At 41.4% G+C, this 25064-nt stretch overlaps 1 protein-coding gene across 3 annotated transcripts in view; it reads left to right on the top strand.

The window, feature by feature from the left end:
• ANO10 (anoctamin 10) overlaps window positions 1–25064 on the top strand; it is a 173235-nt gene that overhangs the window by 10534 nt on the left and 137637 nt on the right. For 2 of the 3 annotated variants that reach the window (XM_058181673.1, XM_058181671.1), the window contains exons 2-4: window positions 266–461; window positions 1460–1654; window positions 2096–2230. In XM_058181673.1, coding sequence (XP_058037656.1) covers window positions 323–461; window positions 1460–1654; window positions 2096–2230 — 469 coding nt within the window. In that variant the 5' untranslated portion in view covers window positions 266–322. The remainder of the gene's footprint in view (window positions 1–265; window positions 462–1459; window positions 1655–2095; window positions 2231–25064) is intronic. The other variant, XM_058181672.1, reaches the window with a different exon arrangement.

Here is a 25064-nt window from a genome sequence, read left to right as displayed (position 1 = left end):
CAAATATTTTTGTTTTCAGTGTAATCTGCAGATATTTTGTGTAAAAACTTTGGAGTCTGTTGCTCAGAAAATACCAAAATGAAGAAGGAAATTTGGTTTTTTGAAAAATGTCAACATAAGCATCAGAACTTGACTGAAAATATATAGATAAACTGAAAATGTCTTTTTCAGTTTGATGGTACCAAAAAAAAAAAAAAAAAAATGAAAGCAGGCAAAAAGTAGTTTTTTTTGTAACAATGCTGTCTTGAATATTACCATCTTTCAGAACCACAAAAACTTTTTATTATTTTCTACTTATTCAATAAGTTAATTGTCCAAAAAGATGAAGATAAGCTGGTCTGCATATGATACATTTGAGGCTAATTTCAAGCCTTTGGTGGTGATTGAGCTTGCACAAAATACCAAAGATGAAACCAAAGAGTGGCTGATGCAGAAGATTGTAGGGAAGAAGAAGAATGGAGGTGAGTGCCCTTAGTTTTATAAGTCAGTTTATAAGAACCATTGACATTTCTTGTGAATATTGATTTATAATACACAATAGAAAAGAATGTTTATGTGTAGGCAAAGAGAAGATTTTTCAGGGTACTTTTAAACATTTTTTTTTTCAAATACACTGTGTTCTATTTTGGAATTGTGAATGAGAGAGGAATAAAAATAGTCTTGGACTTAACAAGAGAAACAGTCCAAATGTTGTATTTAGCTACAAATATAGGATATGTGCTGAGATATGTGTTTAAGTTATTCAGTTTGTCTGTTTTTCTGCAGTACAAGAATTTATGCAGGCAAGGAATATGTTTCAACTCCTGAGAAAGTTGACTTCATATTTAGGAATTTGCTTAGAGTAGAAGCTCTCAGATTACTCAAGAAGCAATGGATGGAAACTAATCAAGCAGAGAAGTAACCTAGAACTGAGGAGAAATTTTCTGAGAGTTAGAACACTTAACGGTAATCTGTGGAACAGCTTGCTTCCAGAGATTGTGAATGCTCCAACACTGAAAGTTTTTAAGAAGAGATTGGACAACCATTTGTCTGAAATAGTATAGTTTTTCCTGCCTGAGCAGGAAAGACTAGAAGACTTCCAAGGTCCCTTCCAACTTTGTTATTCTGTATTTAGATATAGCTTGATAAATTGCTTTATTGTAGATGACATGGACAGACACACACACACACTCTCAGACACATACAGTCTGATTACTACAAACTCCAGAAATCAAATCCTATATGTATCTATATGTACCTGCTCTTAAAAGGTTTTCTAAAATGCAATTTACCTAAGTAAAAGGTCTAGAGCTGGCAAGATGGACCCAATAAATGAAATCACTGAGTAATTGGTTTAAGTTTATTCAAACAATTTTTATGAATTTTAGCTGTCATTCTCATGTTTATGATTTAGCATAACCTGTGTACATAATACACATAGTACATAATAATTTACTACATTTGTTTTCCTTTTTTGAAGGAGCCCAACTTTTAGTTAAACCATTGGTGGAGGAAGGAAAAGAGATTGAAGGAAGCAAGAACATATATCTTGTTGGAGCATCTAATTTAAGGCTGCTTCTAGGAGCTGAAACTGTAGGGTTGGTTAAAGAATGTAATGATAATACAATGAGAGCATTTACATATACATCTAGAAAAAATTTTAAAGATTTTGCAGGTAAAAACCAGTTAATTGTGAAATCATTTTACTTTCCTTGCTATTTAGGAATCACACTATTAACCATTTCAGGAGATATTGTCAAATAAATAAGCATAGTGTTATTAGATAAAGTTTGCTTAGAATTCCAGCATTATATTAATTTCTGATCTTCTGAACTTAGAATGTAAAATTGCTTGTTTTGTTTATTTTGTTTAGACTTATTATGTGATTATAAAAGACATTCAGCATTCATATTAAATATTTTTTAAACATTGTAATCTGTACTTTTAATAAATATACAGTAACTCCCTTAATAATTAACAGTTTTAGGAAAGTGAATATTATTTCTGAATATATCATATTACATATAGGATTTTAGAATCCCCATGCAATTACTTTTGCTTGGAACTTGTCAAAATAAGAATCTAGTTTTCAACAATGCATTTCTTTTTTGTTTAGAGGATAATCATGATTTTCTTACAATGGCAGAATGTCAATACATTATCAAACATGAACTTGAAAATTTAAGAGCTAAAAATGAAAAGATGATCCCTGGCTATCCTCAGGCAAAGCTTTATCCAGGAAAGTCAATTAGTGAGTAATTTGTTAATTTTGCATTGGATATATAACTTAAAAATTAGAATATAAAAATCTTTGGCTCTTCATTTAAGAGCTTTGTATAATGTTGCTATGGTAAATACTGTCTGCACAATTCCCATAGTTTCAGTTATTTATTTATTGATCATCGCACAATTAGCCAGATGTTCAGACTGGGTTTGGCATTTTTATCTACCTATCAAGTCCTTACCATGGACCCAATATAGGCAGATGTGGATGTTTGATGGTGCTAGAGATATGGTTGCAAGATGGAAGCTGTTCCTAGTTAAGCTGCCTTTTACAATTGACTGATGGAGAATTTGTCAATACCAATTGTGTTCAAGTGGTGCTCCATTTGTTTTAGGATTGCACCCAAGGTCCCTGTTACTATTGGTGCTACCTTTGCTTGCTTTTGCCGCAGTAGTTCTATTTCTATTTGTAGATCTTTTGTAATTTGTTTTCTTCTCCAGTTTTTCTCTTCCAATCTGCTGTCTTCAGGCATTGCCACATTCACTATCCAGACTTTTTTGTCTTTCTTTTTGACAATTGTTAAGGCTGGGGTATTAAATGGCAGGTGCCTATCTGTTTGAATTCTGAAATCCCAGAGCAATTTAACTTCTTCATTTTCTATGTCTTTCTCTATTTTATGGTCCCACCAATTCTTGCTTGCAGGCAAATGATACTTCTTGCAATCTTCCAATGCACTATTGTTGCTACCTTTTCCTACTGCTGCTTGTAGTCACTCTGTGTGATCTTGCAGCAGTTTACTAAGTGGTCCACTGTTTCTTCAACTTCTTTGCATAGGCAACACTTACTGCTTGTTTCTATCTTCTCAATTTGTCCTTAAGGATTAGTCTTGTGCAGCCAGAATTAGTCCCTCGGTATGTTTTTTCAACTTTCCTGCTATTAGCCATTGCCAGTTCTTGTTATTACCTGCTTTCCTTATTATTTTTTAATGTACTAGCCATGGAGTGCTTTGCCTTCCCATGCCTCCATTCTGTTCTTCAGTTGGTCTTTCTTGTAGTCCAGTTTGGTCTCTCCAGTAGTCAATAAGCCTCCCTGGCATACTAACCTCAGTTCATCTTCATTGTTCTTCATATATTCTTCCAAAGCCTTTTCTTCTTCTTCAGCTACCTGTTGTACTTGCAACATTCTATGCTCACTGTTTGCCTTGGCAGGCACAGTTGTCAACATTGCTGTGAGGATGAAGGGCCTGATTCTTCATCATTATTTTTAGTTCTGTTTGAGTCCAGTCCACTATTCCTACTGAGTATCTAACACCTGGAATTTCCCTGGTGTTGATAGCCTTGGTGGTATTTTCTTCATTGAGTTTGGACTTTAAGATCTTCTTCACTCTCTTGATGCATTTACCTCTAATCTTTTTCTTGACTTCAGTGTGCTTGCTGTTGTCAGCTTTAAGGATACCCAGGTATTTGTAGTAATAATCATCCAAACTCTTAAAGTTATTTTCATGGGGTATCTGATTCCTTCAGCTTTCACTATTTTTCCTTGTTTGATAGTAAGTGTGGCACATTTGTCCAAGCCAAACTCTATTGCAATATCTATATATACGGACAGTATTGAGCAGTGATTCTATTTCAGATGGTGTTTTTCCATACAGCTTCAGATCATCCATGTAAAGAAGATGGGATAGTCTAGCAGATGTTTTTGATATTTGATAGCTGAAGCCTGAGTTATTCAGTATTGTTGACAGAAGTAACAATGACAGGGACAGTGAATCTCCTTGAAATATTGATATTAACCTCTCCCAGTCTATCATCACTGGCCTGTAACAGTGTGTGTGCCATCAATCTTTGTACAAAGTTTCTGATGTTTCTATTGACTCCCGTTATTTCTAGACACTTGATTATCCAAAAAATGCCTTTTTGTAGTGAATCGATGCTACATTTAGGTTGGCCTTCCTTCTCTTGCAGTTTTCTAAAATCATTCTGTCAATTAGGAGTTGATTGTTTGTTCCTCTGCTATTGGGGCAGTTTACTTTCTGCTCAGGTGGAAAGAGATTGTTTTCAACTAGATGCTATTGGACAGCACCAGTTACCAGTTAGCAATTTAAAAGTTGTTGATAAAGAAGTAATTGGCCTGTAGTTGCCTGGTGCTGCCCCCTTTGCTGGATTTTCATTATCAGATAGGGTTTCCCAGATGTTAGCCACTCTTCAATTTCACCTCTTTGAAGTATGTTGTTAAATTGTTTGGCAATGAACGGATGTAGACTAGTCAGATATTTCAACTAAAAATCATGTGCTTTTATTTTTCGGACTATAAGACACACTGGTGTATAAGACACCAAGATTTCAAAGAGTTAAGTAAGAAAGAAAAAGTATTTTGCCCTCCCTGGCCCCCAGGAGCACTCTACAGGCCTCCAAAACCCTCTGTGTGCCCTGTTTTTGCGAAAAACAGGCCCATTTTTTTGCAAAAATGGGATGAGCGGGGAAGGACTTTAGAAGGCCAAAAATGGCTATATTCGGTATATAAGACACAGCAACATTTCTACCCTCTTTTAGGGAGTGGGAAAGTGTGTCTTATACTCTAAAAAATAAAGTAATTCATTTTCACTGGTGTTGACCAATTCTTGAACTTCCTTGCTCTTTTCTCTTTTCTCTACATTTCTGCTGTTATTACTAGTTCTTTCTTTCAGTTTCTTTTTTATTCTTATCCACCTCCTTTAACCAAGCTGCATTCTTGTTGTATTTCTTTGGGTTATCCCATATCTAGATGCTGGACTTGAGGGATGTAGTCATTGAGCCTTTGTCATGGTCAGATCACTTCCTCCTTCGCCTAGACTTTCTGACTGCCACTCAACACCGCAGGGAGACGGAACCAATGTGTTGGTTCCGTCCCAGGCGCCTGATGGACCCGGAGAGGTTCCAGACGGAGCTTGGGCCGTTTCCTGAGGGTCTGGCTCACGGCACGGCTGAGGAACTTGTCGCGGCTTGGGAACGAGCCGCGGCGGGGCCTTGGATCGTGTCGTGCCTTTGCGGCCTCTGACCCGGCATAGGTCTCAACCAGCTCCCTGGTACTCCGGGGAGCTGAGGGAGATGAAACGCCGGAGAAGACGCCTAGAGAGTTCCTGGAGGTCTAGTCGTTCAGAGGCTGATCGGACACTAGTTAGGTCCTATACTAGGACCTACCTAGTGGCAATGAGGGAAGCGAGACGTTGCTACGTCTCCTCCCTCATTGCGTCGGCAGATAACCGCCCGGCCGCCCTGTTTCGGGTAGCTCGCTCTCTCCTTCAACAGGGAGAGCGGGATGACCCATTGCAGGGACATGCTGAGGAGTTTAGTGGTTATCTATATGACAAAATCGTTCAGCTTCGGGACAGTCTGGACCAAAATTGGGTAGATCAGGGTGGGATGTCTGAGAGCCGTCTTGTTGAGACTGTTTGGGATGAGTTTGACCCTGTGGCTCCCGAGGACATGGACAGGTTACTGGGTAGGTTGAATGCCACCACATGTTTACTGGACCCGTGTCCCTCCTGGTTGGTGCTGGCCACACAGGATGTGACACGAGGCTGGCTCCAGGGGCTTACAAATGCTTCTTTGCAGGAGGGGGTCTTTCCGGCCGCCTTGAAAGAGGCGGTGGTGAGGCCTCTCCTCAAGAAGCCTTCCCTGGACCCAGCTGTGTTAGGTAATTATCGTCCGGTCTCCAACCTTCGCTTCGCGGCGAAGGTTGTAGAGAGTGTGGTGGCATGTCAGCTACCTCGGTACCTGGAGGAAACCGTCTATCTAGACCTGTTCCAGTCCGGTTTCCGACCCGGTTACAACACTGAGATGGCTTTGGTCGCGTTGGTGGATGATCTCTGGAGGGCCAGGGATAGGGGTTGTTCCTCTGCCTTGGTCCTATTAGACCTCTCAGCGGCTTTTGATACCATCGACCATGGTATCCTGCTGCACCGATTGGAAGGATTGGGAGTGGGAGGCACCGTTTATCGGTGGTTCTCCTCCTATCTCTCCGATCGGTCGCAGACGGTGTTGACGGGGGGGCAGAGGTCGGCCCCGAGGCGCCTCACTTGTGGGGTGCCTCAGGGGTCGATTCTCTCGCCCCTCTTGTTCAACATCTACATGAAGCCGCTGGGTGAGATCATCAGTGGTTTCGGTGTGAGGTACCAGCTGTACGCTGATGACACCCAGCTGTACTTTTCCACACCGGACCACCCCAGCGAAGCTATCGAGGTGCTGTCCCGGTGTCTGGAAGCCGTACGGGTCTGGATGGGGAGAAACAGGCTCAAGCTCAATCCCTCCAAGACGGAGTGGCTGTGGATGCCGGCATCCCGGTACAGTCAGCTGCAGCCTCGGCTGACTGTTGGGGGCGAGTCATTGGCCCCAATGGAGAGGGTACGCAACTTGGGCGTTCTCCTGGATGGACGGCTGTCTTTCGAAGATCATCTGACATATTTTTTTTTTTGTTTACATTTATACCCCGCCCTTCTCCGAAGACTCAGGGCGGCTTACAATGTATAAGGCAATAGTCTCATTTTATTTGTATATTTTTACAAAGTCAACTTATTGCCCCCCCAACAATCTGGGTCCTCATTTTACCTACCTTATAAAGGATGGAAGGCTGAGTCAACCTTGGGCCGGGCTCGAACCTGCAGTAATTGCAGGCTCTGTGTTCTTAATAACAGGCTTTACCAGCCTGAGCTAAACCGGCCCGGTCACTCATGCTCTCGTGACATCTCGTCTGGACTACTGCAATGCTCTCTACATGGGGCTCCCCTTGAGGAGCACCCGGAGACTCCAGGTAGTTCAGAATGCGGCTGCGCGGGTGATAGAGGGAGCCCCTCGTGGCTCCCATGTAATACCTCTCCTGCGCAGACTGCACTGGCTACCTGTGGTTTTCCGGGTGCGCTTCAAGGTTTTGGTAATGATCTTTAAAGCGCTCCATGGCATAGGGCCGGGTTACTTACAGGACCGTCTGCTGCCACCGAATGCCTCCCACCGACCCATGCGCTCCCACAGGGAGGGACTCCTCAGGGTGCCGTCAGCTAGGCAGTGCCGACTGGCGACGCCCAGGGGAAGGGCCTTTTCTGTGGGGGCTCCCACCCTCTGGAACGAGCTTCCCCCAGGACTTCGTCAACTTCCTGACCTTCGGACCTTCTGCCGCGAGCTTAAGACACATCTATTTATTTGCGCAGGACTGGACTAGATTCTTAAATTTTAATTGTTTAAATTTTAGATTTGGTTTTAACTTGGGGTTTTATTATTTATGTCTATTTTAAATATTCGGCCTATTTAATAAGTTTTTTTAGATTAATGTTTTACTGTGTATATTTATGTTGTTTTTAGATGGCTGTACACCGCCCTGAATCCCTAGGGAGATAGGGCGGTATAAAAATATGAATAAATAAATAAATAAATAAATCTGCACTCAGAACTCTACCATTTCTTCCTTATCAGATACTGATTGATTCACTGCAGTCTCTCAATTGATGGATTGGTAGAAGCATTTCTGATTGGATTGAAATTGGAGACTTTGTCTATAATTAGCAATTCAAGCTTCTTATTTGCAGATCTTCTAGCTGTTATTTGCTGCTTTATTATTTCCTGACCTGCTATTTCAATAGGATTTGCAAGTCTAGAAAACCCCTAGTTATGCACCAGGTCTCTCTGGGGTAGTATGTCCCCATCCAGAACTAAAGATGATAAATTTCCAGATCCCAAAGCTCCTCATACCCATAGCCATACCATTTTAGCAGAGTTCAACTGAAGCCTGTTATCTCCCATCCAGATCTCTACATGTAGCATGGATTCACTACAAAAAGGCATTTTTTGGATAATCAAGTGTCTAGAAATAACAAGAGTCAATAGAAACATCAGAAACTTTGTGCAAAGATTGATGGCACACACACTGTTACAGGCCAGTGGTGACAGACTGGGAGAGGTTAATATCAACCTCTTAAAAGGATATTTTTAACAACTTTTTCGGCCTAAGAGCTTGTAGAAAACATGCTTTTTCAAGGTTCTGGCAATCAGGCAACTCAGGTGGGATCGCCAGAGGAGCCTTTTAAAAGTTTTTTTTACAACCTCTTCGGCCGAAGAGGTTGTTAAAAAAAAGCTTTTAAAGGGTTCTGACAATTCCAGCTGAACCGCTCGATCATCAAAGGCTTTTTTTTTTTACTTTTAAAAGCATTTTTTGGCCGAAGAAAAAATGCTTTTAAAAGTAAAAAAACCCAACCCTCTGATGATTGCGTGGCTCAACTGGGCCAGGGGGTAGGGCCAGGGATTTTTGCTATCGGTTCTCCAAACCACCCGCCACTATCGCTACCGGATCGGGCGATACGGTCTGAACCAGGAGCATTTCACCCCTGGTACTAAGCCCTGCAGCAGTGGCCATGGCCTGGATTTCTTGCACTTATTGCACCAATTGGAACTGGCCATGGAGAAAGGAACTGAACTAGTACAATACTCTGCCTCCAAATATCAAATCCTGCAGCCATTCCAAATGATACCATGGTTAATAGTATGAAAGTCACCAAGAAGTCAAGGAGAGCGAGTATGAATGCACTATCTTTACCCTGCTCTCACCAGAGATCATCAGCAAGCATGACAATGCCTTTCCGTCTCACAATCTGAAACCCAACTGAAAGAAGTTCAGGTAATACATTTCATCCAGGACCCTCTGAACAGCACAGCCACTTTCCTCACCATCATTCCTAGAGGGATGAATAAGAGGGGATGAAATACAGTGAAGAAGTCCAGAAGGTATCCACATGGTGTTCAAAAAACAACCTACATCTAAATACTAGCAAGACAAAGGAGATGGTGCTGGATTTCCGGAAGACTGAGAGGAACCTGCCCCACTGTATATCAAGGGGCGGGGGCATGTGGAGAGGATTTCCTTTTTTAAATTCTTGGGAGTACTCATTAGTCAAGATCTCACCTGGAAAAACAACACATTCTTCCTGGTTGTTAGTAAGGCTTAACAGAGACCTTAGAGTCCTGCAGAAAAATCAGGTGGGACAACGGCTGATGACTACTTTTTATCGGTCCAAGATAGAAAGTGTCTCACATACTGTATAACAGTATGGTACACTAGTTTAACAGCTGTGGACAGGAAGACATTACAGAGAGTGATCAATTCAGCACAGGAAACCATCGGTTGCCCTCTATTGCCCTCTAACACCATTGGATGACATCGCCAGGTCTCACTGTTTCAGCAGAGTAAGGAAGATACTTAAGGGTTATTTACACCCTGGCCAGTGTCTCTTTTCACTTTTACCATTGGGCAGATATCGAAGATATCTAAGTATAGCCAGCTGGACAAACAGGTTTAAAAACAGCTTCTACTTATGGGCTGTCGGACTCCTAAACACAATCACAATCATTCCACGTACATATGGAAATGTATGACTAGTTTTTTCCCCAATTACTTCTATAAGATTATTCTCTATACTATTCACATTGTCTTGTATTTTATGTTATCGATTGCACCAGTAGGGGCTAAACCAATTTTGTTGTATACATGATGTACAATGACAATAAAGGCTATTATTATTATTAGAAAGGGAAGATGGGGAAAATAGCCTCAAGCTGGGGGTCTAATGATGTCTTTGTAAGGAGAGGGTGAATTACAGCTTCTTTATAGGGTATCAGGAACACTGTGTTGCATTAATAATAATGATGCATTAATCATTGCATGCAACTGCCCAGATGTCACTATCTCAGAGCTTTTCAATAATCGGGAGGGACAAGGATCTAATAAGTAGTTAAGCTAACAGTACTGAACAGCCTGTCCACTTCCTCAGGTCCAACAGGAACAAACTATTTCCAGATAACAACAGGGTAAGACCATTCCCAAGGCATCTGTAATGGACTTGCACCATGCTTGAACTCTAACTGAGCAATTTTATCTGTCAGGTGTTGCACAAACTCCTCCATGTAATCCTGAAGAAGATACTCAAGCTGTTCTTGAGGAGGAATTGGGTGATTTCGAACAGGACTGTCGGGTGACACACTATGAATTCAGTAAATGTGGAGAAATTCTGGCATTTAATGCTCTTATTGCCACAAGTTAGGCCTTAATAGCAACTCTGATCTGTGTTCAGTTGGATTTGTTCTTTATTTTCCTCTAGCAGTGCTCTGGCTTCTGAGGCCATCCCAAAGGACAGCAGATTGAAATCCCGAGGACCATAAGGGGAACTCTATTGCCAAACCTGAAAGGACCTCCAGCAGGTTTCTAAAAAGGAGGATGGTTGGTACAACTGTTCGTTCCAACTGATCCTGCAAGCCCAGTCTCAAACACATAGTCTCACTTAGAAATTTTGAGACCAAAAAAGTTCCTGAATTACCACTGCCACCCCCTCCTTCTTTATCCTATGGCCTCAGTTGGTGCCAAATTAATATGAATAACATTGCTTGAGGCGAGATTAAAACCTGATAGATTGGGAGCCAGTTTAGTCTAGTGCGGGTGTCGGCAACCCATGACTCCAGAACTGCATGCAGCTCTTTTGTCCCCCTACTGTGGCTCCCTGTTAGCTGAATTCACCATTGGCTGGCCCTCGCCCTTCCCTCCCAGTCACTCCTTGCCTGCTCTGAGAAGGTAAGGGTGAAGGCGGGGGATGGAGACTTGCTCCATATTCCAGAGCAGGAGTGAAGCGCCCCTGTACTTGCCTCTTCTTCCAGCCCTTGTTGGTGCTGCACGCACCTCGGTCACTTGGGAAGGCATGTGACTTGCTCTCCACCCTGAGACACTGGCCTGTCTGCAGCCGACGGCACTACTCTCACCATCTCCATAGCCTGCCTGCTGCTCTTGCAGCACAGTTAAATTCAGTGTGCTTCACAATGGGGGAGACAGTGTCCCCTCCTCCTCCTGGAGCCCATTACGATGTGGAGCACCAGCTGCAGCTGGGACGAGCCAGTGTCTCGGGGCTGAGAGCTTCTCAGGCAAGGCAAGGAGTGACTGGGAGGGGAGGGCAAGGAACGAGGCCAGCCAGTAGTGGATTCAGCTGACAGAGAGCTACAGCATGGGGACAAAAGAACTTCATTTAACTGGGAACCTGAAATGACTCTTGATTTAAATTATATCATAAAAAGGACCCAAAGAAGAAGAATGAATAATGAATAATTTAATTTCATTTCTATACCGCCCTTCTCCCGAAGGACTCAGGGCGGTTTACAGCCAGGTAAAAAACACAATAAAAAACATACAATATACAGCTAAAAACCGATTTTAAAAAACCTATTCAATTTGGCCCATTAATTAAAATACACATTAAAACCATAAAAAACCCCATTAAAATTACTAATAATTTTTAATTTTATGCCAGTCCTGCACAGAAGAATAAGTACGTCTTCAGCTCACGGTGGAAGGTCCGGAGTCAGGGAGCTGTCAAAGTCCTGGGGGAAGCTCATTTCAGAGGGTAGGTGCCCCCACAGAGAAGGCTCTCCCCCTGAGGGTCACCAGCCAACATTGTTTGGCTGACGGCACCCTGAGGAGGCCCTCCCTATGGAAGCGCATGGGTCGATGGGAGGCAAACAGTGGCAGCAGGCGGTCCCGTAAATACCCCGGTCCTAAGCCATAGAGTGCTTTAAAGGTGGTGACCAACACCTTGAATTGCACCCGGAAGACCACAGGCAGCCAGTGCAGCTTGCGCAGGAGAGGTGTTATATGGGAGCCACGAGTAGCTCCCTCTATCACCCATTCTGGACCAGCTGGAGCCTCCGGGTGCTCTTCAAGGGGAGCCCCATGTAGAGAGTGTTACAGTAGTCCAGGTGAGAAGTGACGAAGGCATGAGTGACCGTGCATAAGGAATCCCGGTCTAAAAAGGGGCACAACTGGCGGATCAGGCGAACCTGATAAAAAGCTCTCCTGGAGATGGTCATCAGATGTTCTTCAAAGGACAACCATCCATCCAGGAGAATGCCTAAGTTGCGGACCCTCTCCATTGGGGCCAATGACTCGCCCCCAACAGTCAGCAGCGGCTGCAGCTGACTGTACCGGGATGCCAGCATCCACAGCCACTCAGTCTTGGAGGGGTTGAGTCTAAGCCTGTTCTTCCCCATCCAGACCCGCACGGCCTCCAGACACCGGGACAACACTTTGACAGCTTCGTTGGGGTGGTTAGGGGTGGAAATGTACAGCTGAGTATCATCAGCGTACAACTGGTACCTCACCCCAAAACCATGGATGATCTCATCCAGCGGCTTCATATAGATGTTGAACAGGAAAGGCGAGAAAACCGACCCCTGTGGCACCCCACACATGAGGCGCCTTACGGTCAATCTCTGCCCCCCTGCCAACACCATCTGCGACCGGCCAAAGAGATAGGAGGAGAACCACTGAAAAACGGTGCCTCCCACTCCTAAACTCCCCAACCGTCGCAGCAGGATACCATGGTCGATGGTATCAAAAGCCGCTGAGAGATCCAAAAGGACCAGGGCAGAGGAATAACCCCTGTCCCGAGCCCTCCAGAGATCATCAACCAACGCGACCAAAGCTGTCTCTGTGCTGTATCCAGGCCGAAAGCCGGACTGGAATGGGTCTAGATAGATAGTTTCATCCAGGTACCGGGGTAACTGTTGTGCCACCACACTCTCAACAACCTTCGCCACAAAGCGTAAGTTGGAGACAGGACGGTAGTTTACCAAAACAGCTGGGTCCACGGAGGACTTCTTGAGGAGGGGAAGAAGAAAACATCAACAAAACAAAAAACAAAAACCCTCACCTGTTTTTGGAAATGGTTCAAGAGGGAACACACACACACACACACACACACACACACACACAAGAGAGAGAGAGAGAGATGATAAAGAGAGAGGAGATGAAAGAGACAGAAAGAGAGAGAGAGAGCAAAAGAGAAACACAGAGAGATACCTATTTCCCCACAGAAAAGAAAACATTGAGAACCACAAAACCTGTGTAGGGGTAATGGGTGTGTGTGTCATGTGTCTAGGTGGGAGTTTGTAATGTCGAGTTGGCCACGCCCACCGAGGTTTTGTAGCTTCTGGTATTTTCTGTGAGGAACGAATCCAAATGGCTCTTTGAGCATTTAAGGTTGCAGACCCCTGATCTAGTGGTTAAGGACCAGACTAGAAAGTGGGAGACCATGAGCTTTAGTCCCACCTCATGAAAGCTAGTTGTGTGACCTTGGCCCACTTTTTCTCAGCCCAACTCATATGACTGGGTTGTTGTGGGAAAAACAGTAACAGTATAGTATAACAGCATAAATACATATTCATTCTGCTCCCTGCATTTCATTGATAGTATTGTAGTTTTTCTGTTTTTGATGATATGATAAATGTCATTTGATTTTTCAGTAAAATTGCATAATGTGAGAAACTTTTAAAAATATTAAGCATACAACTTTAAATGATTGTAGAGTTCATTTTGTGAGCTAATCAGTCATAATAAAGAAGCTTCAAATTTAAATTTAGAGAGATAAAATGTAGTACAGATAATTGTCAACATATAACCTGTCAGGCTTTGAAGCCATCTTTTGCCTTGGTCCTTCAGGCCTGTCACATTTACTACTGTGAGAAACTGGGAGGGGGGATTGTATGGAGCAGGGGAGATATATAGTCATAATAACATTCCTTTCTCAGAGAGTCAAGGACATCTTGCCCTGCATCTGAAGGGGTGTGACTGGGAGGCATCTCCAGATGGGATGGTGCTTTGATTGGGCCATGTGATGGACATGTCGGTGCTGGGCAGGGACTTGGACTTTTCTTTGGGTGGGGAAAACCTGGAAGTTTTCAGATTCGGGTTTTCCCAGATGTGCCAATATGATATCTCTAATAAAATGGAACTTTGAGGAACTTCAAGCCTCGAGTCTTCTTTTGTTGGGGGTGTTTCTTGGAACTCTGACATTAACCCAAATCTCCCTTTAAATTTAGCCAGCTCCCCGAACTCAGGGGTGCTGAGCCCCAAGCGTCGACCTGAAACCAGGCGGCATGAAGAGTTAGGAAAGATGGAGGAAGACAAAGTAGCATGGAGGGAGCCACGGGCTGGTTCGGCAATTTATGTCAAGACCATCTACTCCCCTTCCAAAGCCATGTTGGAAGGAAGGAGACCACATAAAGGAAATGCCAGCTGGGTGACCAGCCCAAAGAGCCAGTGCCTGAGCAAGCCGCACAACCAGATCTAACTCTGTGGGTGAAACTGCAGGAGTCCTGCCACTCCAAGAGATGATGACCAGGGCGATGCTGTCAGAACTGCAGATGGGTGAAAACAGAGCAAACGCCAGCCCTCAAGTGGAGGATACTGGGACAAGCATGCCGCAAGCACTCCCGGGAATGGGGATTTCCGCCACCATCACATAGCCAGTCATTAGCCGGCCTCTTGGAGCAGTTCAGCCAACTTAGCATGGGTAGTGCCACTCAGCCCCTTGGGACCAAACAGCCCAAATGGACCGTGGCTCAGCCCACATTCACTTTCCTGAGCTAGGAAGCTGCAGCACCACTGAATGGGCATCTATCTCCTTTCACTTGGCACAGAGTGGTTCATTCCATAACCTCATGTGTTGGGCCCGGTCTACTGAGATGACAGCCATCATGGGAATTGGGATGGCAAAGCAACAAAGCACACTGAGCTAGCCCAGCTTGGTGCTACAGGGACTGCAACTGAGACCTAGTACTCCACCCCAGCAGCCAGTCCTCAGACTGCCTCTAGCCGACCAGATCCCACCCGGATGGGCATTCTACCCTGGCCAGGGGTGGGTGCAATATTAGTGGATGCCTGCCCCAATCCTGCAGCCTGTGCCAGTCCATCAACCAGTGCACTTCCAGCCGCCAGTCATGGCCCCGCAGCTGGTACCAGCCCAGCAGCCCATGCTAACTTTGCAATCGGCCCTGCCAGCTGCTCCCCCTCTGCAGTTTAGAGCAACATTTGACGGGACCCAGAAAGGCTAACCTACTTCCTTAATTGAGTCTGGAGTTATATTTACAATTATGGGGATCAATACCCATCTGATAGAGAATTGATTTCACTATTGCAGATGGCATGAATGAGGGAGAAGCATCAGAGTGGATAGCATAACTATGTGATGAGAAAGTCCCCGAGCTGGATAATGCTGATGAATTCATCCAACTGCTCTGAGGCTGGTTCAAAGATATGGCCCATAGAGTAGAAGCCAAGGCCCAGATCAAGGCATTGAAGCAAGTGGGCCAGCCTCCCAAGGAACTAGTGTGGCAGTTTTGAAGACTGGCCGGAAAACTGAGGGACTGGCTGGAGCTCCTCCATGTCCCAGACCTTCAACAAGCTTGTGGCATCAGGGGAGTACTGGAACACATACAAGCATGTACAGCACATAAATGGCCATGGATCTGGAAATCCACCCCCACAGGAAGCCAACTGCAGAGAAGCCAACGAGAAGACCCCAGGCCGCCAAACCCCAGCTAATCTGCCTGAGACGCCGCAACCCACACCTTCTGACGTAAAGTTTTTTATTTTTAAAACACATTAAAATGAAAGACAAAACATACAACATTTATATAGATACCACTGTTTATCAGCTATTCAAGACAGTTATTTCCTATTATTTACATATATTTTAGTTTTATCTTACTCTACTTTTGTTTATCTACCGTTCCTATTTTCTAACCATTCATACCATTTGCTCCAGACCTTATAATATTCTGAGTCCTCTTTCTCTTTAATTTCTTTTGTAGGTTTGTCCATCTCTGCACATTCTAATATTTTTTTAATTAATTCTTCCTCTGTTGGTGGATTTTCATTCTTCCAATTTTGGGCATAGGCTATACGTGCTGCTGTTAATATATGGAGTATTAAATATTGTGTATCGTTTGTATAATTTTCTGTTGGCATTCCTAATAAAAATTGTTCTGGCTCTCCCTTTATTGGTTTCTGTATTATTTTCTATAACCACTTTTTAATTTTGGCCCAGAATTGTTTTGCCACTGGGCAGGTCCACCAGAGATGATAATATGTTCCATAATTGCTCTTGCATTTCCAACACTTTGGTGAGTTATTGGGGAACATCTTTGCTATTCTGGCTGATGGTAGATGCCATCTATGGAACGTTTTCATCTGGTTTTCCTTGTATACTGTCGATATTGTCAATTTCATGTTTGTTCTCCACATCTTTTCTCACTTCTCTAATTCTATTGTATGGTTAAAGTTTCTTACCCATTTAATCATGGTATCTTTCACTATTTCCTCTTCCATTTTATACCATAACAAGAAATTGTATGTTTTACTAATTAATTTTTGGTCCTTCCCATATATTATTTTATCCAATTCATTTTGTTCCAATTGAATCTGATTAGTTTTAGAATCTTCTAAATATTTTGATCTGATTTGGAGATACGTCCACCATTCGACTTGTCTATTCAGATCTTGTTCCAATTCTTGTTTTGTTTTTAATTTCCCCAATTCATTTAATATATCCCTATATCTAATTATTTTAGTCCCATCTATTAAATTTGGGTATATTAGTATTTTATTGGGGGAGGCCCAAAATGGTATATTCATATAATGCTGTTTTTTGATTTTATTCCAAATTAATAGTAATGAATTTCTAATTATATGTCTTTTAAAATACCCTTGGGTTTTGTATTTTTCACCCCACAAGAATGCATGCCATCCTACCTGTAAATTATGGCCTTCTATTGTTAGGATTCTTTTATTTCCCAGCTCCATCCATTCTTTTAACCATGTCAGGCATGCTGCTTGATAATAAATTTCCCAGTCTGGTAGTGCTAGTCCTCCTCTATCCTTAGTATCCTGTAGTGTTTTCAATCTGATCCTAGGTTTTCGCCATATAAATTTTGAGGTCAATCTGTTTAATGAATCAAAGAAACTTTTTTCTATTCTTATCGGTATAACGTGGAAGAGCAACAGGATTTTGGGCAAGATATTCATTTTTATTGCTGCCACTCTTCCCATCCATGAAGTTTGTAAGTTTTTCCAATTTTCCAAATCTTTTCCAATTTGCTGTATTAATTTATCATAATTATCTTTTTTAATTGAGGAGCCTCTTGCTGTTAACCAAATCCCTAGATATTTTTTTTTTTGTTATCTGAATGTTCATATTATTTTCTAATTCTATCTCCTGTTTTTTTTTTTTTGTAAGGGTTTTTGTTAATAATTTAGATTTCTTCCTATTAATTTTTAAGCCTGCTACTATGCCAAATTCTTCTATTTTTTTGATCAGTTTGGGGCCTGATTTTAAGGGTTCCTCAATAATAAAAACGATATCATCAGCAAAGGCTTGCAATTTGTACTCCTCATTTTTTATTTTCAATCCTTTTATCTCCCAATCTTCCCTAATTTTTTTTAAGAGTGGCTACAATGATGGTATAAAGAGAAGTGGGGAGAGTGGATACCCCTGTTTTACACCTTTTGTTATTTCAAATTTATCTGTTGTATCTTGGTTAATAATTACCCTTGCAGTTTGCTTTGAATATATTTTTTCAATCATCTTTTCAAATTTGGATCCGAATTCCATTTTTTTAATTTGTTGTATCATAAATCTCCAATTCAAAATATCAAAAGGTTTTTGGGCATCAAGGAAGACCAGTGAGACTTGGGTGTACTTCGTAATACTCTTAATATATTGATTATGGTCCGGGTATTATTTTTAATTTGTCAACCAGGGAGGAAACCATTTTGATCCAGGTGTATATAAAATTGTTTTTAACCTTTCCACAATAATTCACATGTATATTTTATAATCGGAATTCAATAAAGAGATGGGCCTATAGTTTTGTACTAATTGGTATACCTCCTTAGGTATAAGTGTAATTAAAGCTTCTGTCCATGTTTGGGATATGTTTGTATACTGTAATGTTTTGTTAAATATTTCCAACATTAATTCTCCTGTTTGTTTTTGAATACTCCTATATAATTCCACTGGTATTCCATCTGGGCCCGGGGTTTTATTGTTTTTTTGTCTTTTTATTGCAATTCCGAATTCTGTTTCAGAGATTGGTCGGTTTAATATTTCTTTCTGTTCTTTTGTCAATTTGCATACATTTGTTTCCTCAAAATATTTTTGGATTTCTGCTTCTGTCGTTTCTTTCTGTGTGTATAGTTTCGGAAAAAAAGTGTATATACTATACTATTCGTTTCTTATCTTCTCTTTTGCTTTGGATTTTCCCTTCCTCATCTTTCAAATGTTGGATTGTTCCTTTCTCTCTCTTTTTTTAATTTATAGGCTAACCATCTGCTCACTTTGTTTGCATGCTCAAAATAGTTTTGTTTGGCCATCTTTATTTTCGTTGCCACTTCCTCTTGAGTTGGAAAGGAGAATAATTAAACATAAATTAAATCTGATGATTTAATTTATGTTTAATTATTCTCCTTTCCTCTTTTATTTTTTTATTTTGGGTTTTTTTGCAAGTCTTCCTCTGCTGTTTTAAGCTCTTCTTGTAGTTTATTTTGTTGGGACCTTTTCTCTTTTCTCTTTTGTTTGTCATATATGCAATTGTCACCCCGCTAACAAATGCTTTTAATGTGTCCCAGAGATTTTGAATCGACGTATCTTCTTTTTTATTTACACTTAAGAAAATCTCTAGCTCTTTTTCCAGGAATTTCTGATATTCTTTCTCTCTACATATATTTTGGTTTAAGGTCCATCTTTTATATCTTTTTTGTCCTTTCCAATACACAGTTATTGGATTATGGTCAGCCCAGTCATTTGTTCCTATTTCTATTTTTTCTATTTCTAATTGTAACTGTGTTGGTATCCAAGCCATGTCTATACTGGACCATGATTGATGGGGATGGGAATAATATGTATATTGCTTTTCTTCCTTGTGAATTTCTCTCCATATGTCTCTTAACCTTAATTCTGATGCCATGTTAAAAAATTCTTTTTTTAATATTTCTTTCTTTTTATTTTTTTTTTTTTTTTTTTTATTTTGGGTTTTTGCAAGTCTTCCTCTGCTGTTTTAAGCTCTTCTTGTAGTTTATTTTGTTGGGACCTTTTCTCTTTTCTCTTTTGTTTGTCATATATGCAATTGTCACCCCGCTAACAAATGCTTTTAATGTGTCCCAGAGATTTTGAATCGACGTATCTTCTTTTTTATTTACACTTAAGAAAATTTCTAGCTCTTTTTCCAGGAATTTCTGATATTCTTTCTCTCTACATATATTTTGGTTTAAGGTCCATCTTTTATATCTTTTTTGTCCTTTCCAATACACAGTTATTGGATTATGGTCAGCCCAGTCATTTGTTCCTATTTCTATTTTTTCTATTTCTAATTGTAACTGTGTTGGTATCCAAGCCATGTCTATACTGGACCATGATTGATGGGGATGGGAATAATATGTATATTGCTTTTCTTCCTTGTGAATTTCTCTCCATATGTCTCTTAACCTTAATTCTGATGCCATGTTAAAAAATTCTTTTTTTAATATTTCTTTCTTTTTATTTTTTATTTTGGGTTTTTGCAAGTCTTCCTCTGCTGTTTTAAGCTCTTCTTGTAGTTTATTTTGTTGGGACCTTTTCTCTTTTCTCTTTTGTTTGTCATATATGCAATTGTCACCCCGCTAACAAATGCTTTTAATGTGTCCCAGAGATTTTGAATCGACGTATCTTCTTTTTTATTTACACTTAAGAAAATCTCTAGCTCTTTTTCCAGGAATTTCTGATATTCTTTCTCTCTACATATATTTTGGTTTAAGGTCCATCTTTTATATCTTTTTTGTCCTTTCCAATACACAGTTATTGGATTATGGTCAGCCCAGTCATTTGTTCCTATTTCTATTTTTTCTATTTCTAATTGTAACTGTGTTGGTATCCAAGCCATGTCTATACTGGACCATGATTGATGGGGATGGGAATAATATGTATATTGCTTTTCTTCCTTGTGAATTTCTCTCCATATGTCTCTTAACCTTAATTCTGATGCCATGTTAAAAAATTCTTTTTTTAATATTTCTTTCTTTTTTAAAAATTTTCTTATTACTGTAATAATCTCTTTTACTATCAGCTACAGCATTGTCAGCATTGTCAGGCTACCCCCGACGGCAAATAGGAAAGAATTCACCTTGACTCCATTTGGAATGGAAACAAGTACTTTTACTTTTACAGTCTGGTTAGCAGCCAAGCAAAGCTGGAACTGAGACAAAATATGGCAAACATATCATATCCCCCCAATTGTCCCTCCTCCTCCAGGAGGTCAGGCTGGTCTGGTCCAATGCCAACTCCTTCACGGCCCCTCGTGGTAATCTTCTTCCACAAGTCTCTGGATGTCAGTCAACTCAGGAATGCAGTGTCGGTTAGGAAAGCGCGCGCTGATAACACTCAATCATTAATCACCCCTCCTCCCAGTTATGTCAGCCGACACTAATAATAAGCTCCTTTCCCTTACCCCGGACGGTGGTATGATTCACCTCATGATCCTAAAAGTTTATAATACAGAAATAAACATTTTACATTCTATCTACTGATATAATCATTTAAAAGTAAATGAAGAGTGGAGTGGAGGCTGACATTCGGCCCTCCTGCAACAAGGACGTCAGTCCTAGAAAGAAAAAAGAGAAGTTAGGGTTTGTCAGGATATTTTTTATAGAATTGTGCTATTTTTTCCGAGGCATGAACATCTTCTTTGTTCACCCATTCAGCTTGGGATAACGGGAAGTGTTTCCAAGAAATAAGATATTGAATTTTATTTCTATGTTTTCTTGAATCTAAAATTCTTTTTATTTCAAAGTGTTGTTCTCCTCTATGAGAATTGGTATAGGAGGGTGTATGGTTAGGACGGAAAGTAGATGTGTGTTCAGGTTTCAGCAAACTGACATGGAAAACGGGGTGGATTCTCCTAAGTGTTTTTGGTAAATCTAGTTGTACCGTCACGGGGTTGATGATTTTTACTATTGGGAAAGGTCCCACATATTTGGGTCCAAGTTTCTTAGATTTCTGAGTGGTTTGAAGATATTTGGTGGAAAGATAAACTTTATCGCCCACTTGATATTTGCTCTCAGGGGACCTTTTTTTATCTGCTTGTTTTTTTTATATGCGGTGGCGTCGTCGATCGCTTATGCAGTCATTTTCCATGTGCTTTGTATTTGATCTATCCATTCTGATAAAGAGGAAACAGTAGTTTCTTCCTGTGGGAGTTCGAGATAGGAACAAAATCTTGGCCTGAAGCTATTTTAAAGGGAGTAAATCCCATGCTACTATGAATTGAGTTGTTGTAGGCAACTTCAGCAAAAGGTAAAAGATCAGCCCAATTATCTTGCTGGTAGTTAACATAACATCGGAGATATTGTTCTAGTACAGAGTTGACGTTCACAGCTTCCATTAGTTTGAGGATGATGGGAGGAGCTTAATCCTTGGCGGAACCAATGAGTCGTAAAATTCTTTCCAAAATTTAGAAGTGAATTGAACTCCTCGATCTGAAATGATGCGATCAGGCACTCCGTGAAGTCTATAAATGTGTTGTACAAACAACTTTGCTAGAGTCTTTGAGGAGGTATTTTTGAACATGGAATAAAATGGACTTGTTTGGAGAAAAGGTCAGTCACTACCCATATAACAGTATTGCGGAACTTTCAGGTAATTCCACTATGAAATCCATGGATATTTCTTTCCATGGGGTTCCTGGTCTGGCTACCGTTTGTAGTAGTCCAGGAGGTTTTCCCGGAGGTCTTTTGGATGATGCACAGACCGGGCAACTTGCCACATATGCTTGAATGTCTTTTAAGACTTGGCCACCAAAATTGTCTTTTAAGAAGGTGCAAAGTTTTCACAAATCCAAAATGCCCCGCCATCTTGGCATCATGGCATCGTTGTAGGATGGTTTCTCTGAGTGATAGAGGAACATATAGTTTTGTTCCAATCCAAGCTAGTCCATCACGGAGTGTGCATTCATGGGAATGCGTTAAGTACCAGTCATCGGTGTTTAAAGCTTCTTTAAACGATTTGGTTAGTTCATCTGGGAGTGAGGGTCAGCTTTGGAGTGGCTTCTAGTTATTGCTGGGGCCAACTGTTGCACGGGAAGTATTGGTTGAACCACCTCGGAGCGAGTGCAATTGTATTGGGGTAAACGTGAAAGAGCATCTGCTAAGAAGTTTTTCCCTCCAGGAATATACTGTAAAGTAAAATTAAAGCGGTTAAAATATTGAGTCCAACGGGCTTGTTTAGGCGAAAGTTTTCTAGGAGTCTTTAGTGCTTCCAGATTTTTGTGATCAGTCCAAACTTCAAAAGGATGATTTGAACCTTCTAAGAATTGTCTCCATGTCCGTAGAGCCCAATGAACTGCAAATGCTTCTTTTTCCCAAATAGCCCATCGTCTTTCGGTTTCAGTCAATTTTCGAGAAGTGAAAGCACAGGGTTGTAAATTACCATCAGCATTGTTTTGGAGCAAAACGGCTCCGACTGCTACATCACTTGCATCAGCTTGTATTACAAAAGGAACATCCATGTCAGGGTGCTTTAAAATAGGTTCGGCGGCAAAGAGTCGTTTCAATTTTTCAAATGCTGCTTGACATTCCATTGTCCATTCGAGGGGTAATGATGGTTTGGGTTTCGTGTCTCCTTTAGTTTTTAAGAGGTTAGTGATTGGTAAAGCAATTTGAGCAAAGGAGGGGATGAATTGACGATAGAAATTTGCAAATCCCTTGAGGGCCACCCAGGAGAATGGGCCGGGTAAGGTCTTCCAGTGCGCTGCCTTCTGCTACGGTCCTTCGCTAGTTCAATTTCCATCTCTGCTGCCAGGGTATACCAGCCATACAATGTGGTTGGAGACGCTCGTGCCCGGCACAGTTCATAGAGATCTCCATTCAGGCCCTCTTTGTAAAAGTCGACCAGGATCACCTCCGACCACCCTCTCATCAAGGGGACTAGATCACTGAATTCCTGGGTATAATCAGCCACCGGTCTCCTCCCTTGCCTGATGGTTTTCATTCGACCTTTGGCTTTCTGCTCCGCCAGGGGGTCCTCAAACCTCCTCCTTAGTGCCGTAATAAAATGCTCGTAATTTTGCAGTAGGGGAGTGGTTTTATACAGCGACACAAACCATGCAGCTGCTCTTCCGGTCAAATTGTGGGTCACAGCTCTAACTTGTGCTGCCTGTGACCAATAATCTCCCAGTCTAACATGTGGTCATTCACTATCGCCAGGAACAATTCCAGCTCCTTAGCATCTCCATCAAATTTTTCTAATATGGGGAATTTTGGCTTTTTCCTTCCCCTCTATGCCTGATGGTCAGCAGGTGGCGCCCCCCCATCCAATTCAGCTTCCTCTGGGGAGAGAGTTTCCGTCTCTTCAGGAATCTCACCACCCTGGAAATCACCTCTAACGGGCCTCTTTGTAATTTCTTCTTCCTCTTCCCCTCCCCCCTTGGAGGACTGAACAGGGGATTCATACCTTTGGCGAACAGCTAGCCTTACTTTCACCTCACGGAAAAGACGAAAGGCTTCCTCCAGCTGGCGTCTGTCTCTTATCTCTCTCTCTCTCTGCCAATCCGAAAGTCTCACCGTTCCTTCTTTTTCTCTTTTTGTTACTCCAGGCTGAAACTCTTCGGCACTTGGTCCCCACCTTTCCTCTTCCAGCTTTAATTGCTCAATCCACCGAGCTCTGCAAACTTCCAGCTCGGGGTTAAAAGTGTCAGCAAAAATTCCTCCGGACGCCTCCCCCAGCTCAGCCGGCGGCAGTCCTTCCATCACATTTGGGTTTTCTTCCCCCCCGGTATTGCGATTGCAATCCTGGTTGGTAGACATGAGTGAGTTCCAGCTTAATGTCAGGCTACCCCCGACGGCAAATAGGAAAGAATTCACCTTGACTCCATTTGGAATGGAAACAAGTACTTTTACTTTTACAGTCTGGTTAGCAGCCAAGCAAAGCTGGAACTGAGACAAAATATGGCAAACATATCATATCCCCCCAATTGTCCCTCCTCCTCCAGGAGGTCAGGCTGGTCTGGTCCAATGCCAACTCCTTCACGGCCCCTCGTGGTAATCTTCTTCCACAAGTCTCTGGATGTCAGTCAACTCAGGAATGCAGTGTCGGTTAGGAAAGCGCGCGCTGATAACACTCAATCATTAATCACCCCTCCTCCCAGTTATGTCAGCCGACACTAATAATAACCTCCTTTCCCTTACCCCGGACGGTGGTATGATTCACCTCATGATCCTAAGAGTTTATAATACAGAAATAAACATTTTACATTCTATCTACTGATATAATCATTTAAAAGTAAATGAAGAGTGGAGTGGAGGCTGACAGTAGTCGCCTATTATGCATAGATTTTCAATTTTTTGATCTATTATTGTATCATGCAATTTTTTGTAATATTCCTGTTGATTTTTATTTGGAGCATATACAACTACTAGTAATATTTGTTTATATTCCATGTCTAATTTTATCAGTTCTCCCCTTATCATCTGCATACACTAATTTTGAGTTTATTTTTTCTTTTATGTACACTGCTATTCCTTTTTTTTTCTGTTGTGATAATGATACATATAATCTTCCTAATTTCTTGTTTTCCAATAATTTTTGGAATCCTTTTTTTATGTGTACTTCTTGCAAGCATATCACATCTATATCTAATTTTTTTAATTTTGTAAATACTTGTGTTCTCTTTTTCTGCGCATTTAAACCATTGATATTCACTGAAAATAGGGATAATGTCTCTTCCATCTCCTACTGTGTTTGTTTCTCTGTGTTTTTTGTTTCCTTTGTTTCTTTTTTCCTTGCTCCTTCTCTTTCTTCTCGTTCTTTTTCTTGGGTTCTCCTTAACTCTCTCTCTCTTTCTAATTCCTCTTGTAAGTCATCCTCCTGGCTTCTACTTTCTGATTTGTCCTTACTTTCTTGTTTCTCTTCCAAGTAATTTTTATAAAATTCTTGAGCTTTTCTTATCGAGTCTACTTTGAACTTCTTATATTGCCATATGATTAAGATACCTTC

Source organism: Ahaetulla prasina, chromosome 4 (assembly GCF_028640845.1).
Source record: "Ahaetulla prasina isolate Xishuangbanna chromosome 4, ASM2864084v1, whole genome shotgun sequence".
NCBI classification, from domain to species: Eukaryota; Metazoa; Chordata; class Lepidosauria; order Squamata; family Colubridae; genus Ahaetulla; species Ahaetulla prasina.
Note: the sequence above shows the minus strand (reverse complement) of the source record. Positions and strands in the feature narration are given on the sequence as shown.